The 5,545-nt window shown below is 52.9% G+C and overlaps 2 protein-coding genes across 2 annotated transcripts; one reads left to right on the top strand and one right to left on the bottom strand.

Moving 5' to 3' along the window:
- Positions 1–316: 316 nt before the first annotated feature.
- On the top strand, positions 317–1,132 carry CONPUDRAFT_148758 (uncharacterized protein; the record flags this gene model as incomplete). Its single annotated transcript, XM_007765230.1, has 2 exons — positions 317–894; positions 943–1,132. 2 exons carry the CDS (start codon positions 317–319, stop codon positions 1,130–1,132), a joined length of 768 nt encoding a protein of 255 aa, XP_007763420.1.
- Positions 1,133–1,277: 145 nt separating this feature from the next.
- CONPUDRAFT_69134 (uncharacterized protein) lies at positions 1,278–5,207 on the bottom strand (the record flags this gene model as incomplete). Its single annotated transcript, XM_007764505.1, has 7 exons — positions 1,278–2,498; positions 2,551–3,264; positions 3,313–3,849; positions 4,528–4,689; positions 4,859–4,901; positions 4,960–5,094; positions 5,125–5,207. 7 exons carry the CDS (start codon positions 5,205–5,207, stop codon positions 1,278–1,280), a joined length of 2,895 nt encoding a protein of 964 aa, XP_007762695.1.
- Between the last annotated feature and the right edge of the window lie 338 nt (positions 5,208–5,545).

Genomic DNA, 5,545 nt, shown 5'->3' with positions numbered 1-5,545 from the left:
GACAGATGTATACGATGGATGGGGATGGCGTGCAATTCAGGGTGGGCTTGAACGGAGACGAGGAGGTGAGTTTGGGATTACAGACATCGACGTTCATGAGCTTGATCAACGGTTCGTCTCTTTGCCGTGCGGACTTGTTCTCCAATTCAACATTGATTGGTACGTCAGAACATTGTTCCTTTATCGCACATATCCATTGAGCTTCTACAGGTTTCAGTCGACAAAACGCGATTGTCATTCAACAGGAGCATTCTATGTCGTGATGTGCAATAACCCACGGGCCATCAGATACGCAGTCGAAGAAACGTTTCTCGTCATGGTTCTCCCCGGTCCACACGAGCCCAACCTGGCTCAGCTCAACAATCTTATGCAGATATTTACCAATAGCATGATCCGCCTCACCGACGGTATCGAGTTTTCTGTACACGGACAACAAGAGCTCGAAGTAGGTCTTAAGGTACAAAAGACGCGAAACGACAAGACTCCTGACAAAATTGAGGGACTCGTGTTCTCCTCGTTCCCAAAGAAAGTCAACCTTCGCCGTATGGATCTCTCCCTTTACGACCTCGTCTATGATTATCTTCAACAGCATTGGTACAATGACATCAACCTTCTTGTCAGCACAGACACGAGCCGGAACGGGCACGTGTTTGACGGCGCTGCAGTATCGTACCCCTACATCTGTTTTCAGTCTCTTCGCTATGGCGCAGCTGACCACTTTCGAGGTGAATCGGCAAGGTATGCTTACATTGATCAACGCGTACCTGTGGAGATACAATATCTCTTCCACGTCAAGCTAGAGCGACGATACCGTTCTACACTCACTGCGACGCTAGCCGTTGTCCGAAGGTTTGTTGCTGCTGATGCTCGTATTCAATTTCCCTGGGTAATGTGGTGAGCATTCATTCACTTGTCTGCCATCAGTAGCTAACGTTTGGCCAGGGCAAATGATCTTGGTGTTGCTGCCTGGACTGCCGATCAGTTTGCACCACTGGAAGTCATCAACATAACACGCCTGTCAGGACACCTGGTGCACGCGCCGATTAAGCTCGGACGTCATAAACTATGGATTACCGTTGCATATGATCATGGCAGTCCAGAGGCAGACATTCCATCTCAGGATGACATGTAGAAACCAGGTGAGCACTTGGCCCTTGTTTCTTTTTTCTATGTTCGCTTACTGACACTGAGAAGTAGACCAAGCACCGCCAGCGGGCCTATACAAATTGAGGTACAAGATCTACTGTACCTACTTGTCCGTGTCATGAAATTTTATCCTACTCCTCGCCTTCTTCAACTGCCTCCTCACACTCCTCAACTGCCTCCTCGCCCTCTTCGACCGCCTCCTCGCCTTCTTCAACTGCCTCCTCACACTCCTCGACTGCCTCCTCGTACTCCTCGCCCATCTGCTGGTATTGCTCACCCACCTGCTCGCACTCCTCGCCCGCCTGTTCGTACTCCTCGCCCATCTGCTGGTATTGCTCACCCACCTGCTCGTACTCCTCGCCCGCCTGTTGGTATTGTTTGCCGTCGTATTCTTGGTACATATCCCAGTTGTCGCCATCTTCCTCATCGCCGTCTGCGCCGATGGTCTCCTTCTCGTAGACTGGGTCACCGTCCTCCCTGTATGGTGGGCATTCCTCCTTCGTCCAATCAATACGCTTGTCAGGAGATTTGATGCCACGCTCCGTGAGATAAGTTTGACACAAAGCCCAGAGCGGTATCTTCTTCCCCTTGCCCAGGTTTGGCAGGTTGACGTCACGAGGAGGGCCGCGAACCCTGTCCTGGGGCGCTGCTCCTTTGTTGCTAGTCGACTTGCCAAGTCGACTCAGCTTGATCTTGACTTGGATGATATCGTCGGACTCGAATGTTGCTCTGCGAACCACCAAAGGTCCGTCAGCCTTGTAGCAATCGTCACGGGTGGGTGCAGCCTCATCGTCGTCGCTGTCGATGATATGCCGCACACCGGTTTTCTTTGCTGCTTTTCTCGATACGCCGACAGGAGTGTCGCTCTCTTCTTCGCTCTGGAACTGAATGCAGCACGCGACGTCGAAGTCATCGTCGATCAGAGTCTCTGATTCGCGTCGTCCCTTACTGCGCTTGCCTTGCTTCTGAGTTCTTCGTGCCCTGCGACGAGTATCTCGATTGCGGTACCATTGCTTCACGTCCTCCTCATCGCTATTGTCGTCTTCTTCCTTGTGCTTGTTAACATACTGTCCCTTCCAGTTGCGGAACGAGGTGATTAGTCTCTTCGCATATTCGGCCCTTGTCTTGCCAACCAAAGACTGCGCGCCGCCAACAACATATTTCCAGAGGTTCTGTTCGATGTGGTCGAGCATTTCATCGTGCCACTCCGAGTTTTCCGTGTACGACTTGGTGAAATCGGGAACAATCCGGTCACCGTCTCTGAAAGTGCCATCGGGTAAGGGCGAAATCGAATACAGGGCAGAGCTGTCGGTTAACCCAAGTTTTGCGATGAAGCACTTCCTAATACCATTCTAGGTTTTGCTTGAGCATAGGCGTTTCGTCATGGGACAAAAGATTGCTTACCATTATCTCGTTGTCAGAATCAACTCCCACGCATCGCTCCTTCAAAAAGTTCACTTCTTCTTGAAGGCTGCGGACAGTATCTTCGCTCGCGTCCATCCTCTTGGTGAGTTCGGTTCCAACTTCAACGCTCTTCTTCACGGCTACCTCAAGCACGGTGACTCTCTCCACCAGGTTGCTTGTTGTCTCTCGCCCCGCGGTGACCTCTGTCTTCACCCGGTGGACCATATCCCCGAGCTTGTGCAGTTCCGCTGAATGACCACTGATTTGATCGGTGAGCTGATGCGGGATCAGCACAGGCGTGCGAGAGGGAACCATCAACGGCCCAGGAGGAGCCATTGACGGTGCGCGGGAAGGAGCCATTGATGGTGCACGGGAGGGAGTCATCGACGGCACGCGGGAGGGAGGGGCATGTGGAGCCTTTGACGGCCCAGGAGGAGCCTTAGATGCCCCAGGAGGAGCCTTTGACAGCCCGGGAGGAGCCTTCGACGGTGCACGAGATGGGGCCGCAGATGGCGCACGAGGCGGGGCCATGGAAGACTTCCCATGCGAAGGCAGTGCAGGAGAAGACACTTGTGGTGGACCACGCATGCCTAGCGGAGCATACTCCACCGGTGCTGGAACAGTGGCTGTGCGTATGTGCGTTGGCGGAGGCAGCATGGTCTTGGGCATCTGATGCTCTAAGTTCTCCAGACCAGGATCGATAGCAATGCTTGCCTGTTAAACGGTGAGCCAAGACCTCTATCAACATGTGCATTTACTCACATCTACAGTTTCAGGAACAGAGACGGAGGCAACAAGCGTAGTAGAAGAAGATGACGATAGCATGCGTGTGCGAGACGGGCTGGCAGACGGGCGGGGAGGGTGCTCGGGCATACTTGCAAGCACTCGAGCCATGGCCTCATCACCGGTGAGTGTCCTTTGACTTGCATCGTCCTGCGGTAACGGTTTTTTGAAGGGCATTTTGAACCCTTGAGATGATCCCGATGATCCTTCGGCTTTGGGCTTCTTCGACTGACTCGACAATCCACTCCCTTTGTCCTCCCGCTGTCTTTTCTGACCTGGCTGAACACTGGCGCTTTCCCCATCATAAGCTCCAGACCGCACAATCGGTATGACTCCTCCTCGTCCTCGGCCGGTTCCTCCTCTCACCCCACGTGTTGCTCCCCCTCTTCCCCCTCTTGTCCCCGCCGCCTGCCCTCGTACGGCCGTGCCATGCGGCCTAGCGCGTGGAACCTGATTGGGGTTCTGCATGAGCAGGTCAGTGCCAGCCGCTGGTGCCTCTGTTGTTTTGCTGGGCCCCTGCGGCAGACAGTAAGGTTTTTTTGGTTGATTTTGGGTCGGATCGAGTGCTGATTCTTGTTTTTGCTAAGGATTACAGAGCGGGACAACGTGCACCAAGTGCACTGGGCCCAAAGCCGATGACATCTTTGTCATGGACGGGGTTCTCTGCCTCTCTGGGGTTTGGAATGCACTTCGATGGCGGGTGATCGCGAGCAAGCCCAAGAGTATTTTATCTAGCTCCCTTATCAGATCTCCCCCATCCCTTCCTTCCTTCCTCCCGTCATCGATGCTCCCCAGATGCTCACCGGCTCCATCCCCCAGCATGCCCCTCAAGAACATTTACCTCAATGGAGACACGGTCATGCTCAACATGGCTGACGATTCGTCTTCTCCCATTGGCGCCAACCACGGGGACTTCATGTTCACCCATCAGATCCGGTGTGCAGGTCATCATTCTAGAGATCTGGTAAGTTATAGGACTTGATATGACTAGATCTAACCTTTTCTACAGAGGATTATCATCAAACAGTACAGGACCGAAGCAGAGCTCGAGCGAGAACAAGCCGCGTTGAGGACAAAGCCGTACTTCGGCGAATCAATGGTAGAGTAAGTCATCTCTTCTGATCTTGAGACAAGGTGACGCATATACCCAGGCGCGTCCGGCAAAGTGTTGCTCTCGCCGACAACCTCACATACCTGATCCCTGAGCCTGTCGACATCCGCTTCCACCGCCATGCCGCCCCTAACGCCCTTTATTGCATCACCCCAAGGCCTATTGGCGAGTATATACCTAGCTTCCAGCGCACCACCGAGTCTTTTCGCGCTGTCTTGGACCGAGTCAAGAGGGAACGAGCAGAGCTGGAGGCAGCCGAGGCAAGTGGGACCAACAACGACAGCGGCAACGAAGAGGCGCCAGAGGCCAAGCGGGCTCGTTTGACATCGACGCCTGTCGAGGTAAGCTATCATTTCACTTGCCAACATCGACTTATCTCATCCTTCTCAGAATGTCGACGAAGGGTCGTCTTACCAAGCGGGCATTGCAAGGCAAGTCCGCTATGTCCTCTACAGGACTGTGTATGCTAAAATTACTTCTAATTAGTGACACTCAGGAGAGCGCGTCTACTTCACCGGAAGGCACCACGTTCGTATCTTACGCAGACGAAGTCCTCGCCCGATGTCTCGAGTGTTCTAAGGTTCATCCTAAGGATCGTCGCTCCTTCGAATTCTGCTCCTGCTCCGGCGAAGATACTCTTGAGCCCGGTCCTGACGCATGAATTTGTTAATTCAGCGCACTTTTTGAGGCGCCGCTTCAGTCCTGCTGTATGTTTTGCTAGTGATCCGTCTGTGCTATGTTTGTATTTGGTAGTGCACTGCATGTATTTGTTATGTTTGGAATTCAGTGCCATTTCCCCGTTTAAATCGGATGTGATTCGATCCTCTCATCAATGGCCCGAATGATCCGAATGTGACCAGATATGAAAAGCCGATGAGATCAACGCCATCCAAAATAGGAGACTCAGAATGGATCAACGCCATCCGAAATAGGAGACTCAGAATGTACAGACTAGGCAATTATGCAGACTCATTCGGTCTTTACCCGCTCATGGTGAACGTATCATAGAGCAGTGAGGGAATTGTATAAGGCGGCTAGTGAGGTGCTGATTGTAGGTCTATACGCAACGCACTAGCCGGCTTGCAGTAGGTGGACGCGTGT

The sequence above is a fragment of the Coniophora puteana genome, assembly GCF_000271625.1.
Source record: "Coniophora puteana RWD-64-598 SS2 unplaced genomic scaffold CONPUscaffold_1, whole genome shotgun sequence".
Lineage (NCBI taxonomy): Eukaryota > Fungi > Basidiomycota > Agaricomycetes > Boletales > Coniophoraceae > Coniophora > Coniophora puteana.
This window is presented reverse-complemented; position numbering and strand designations above follow the sequence as displayed.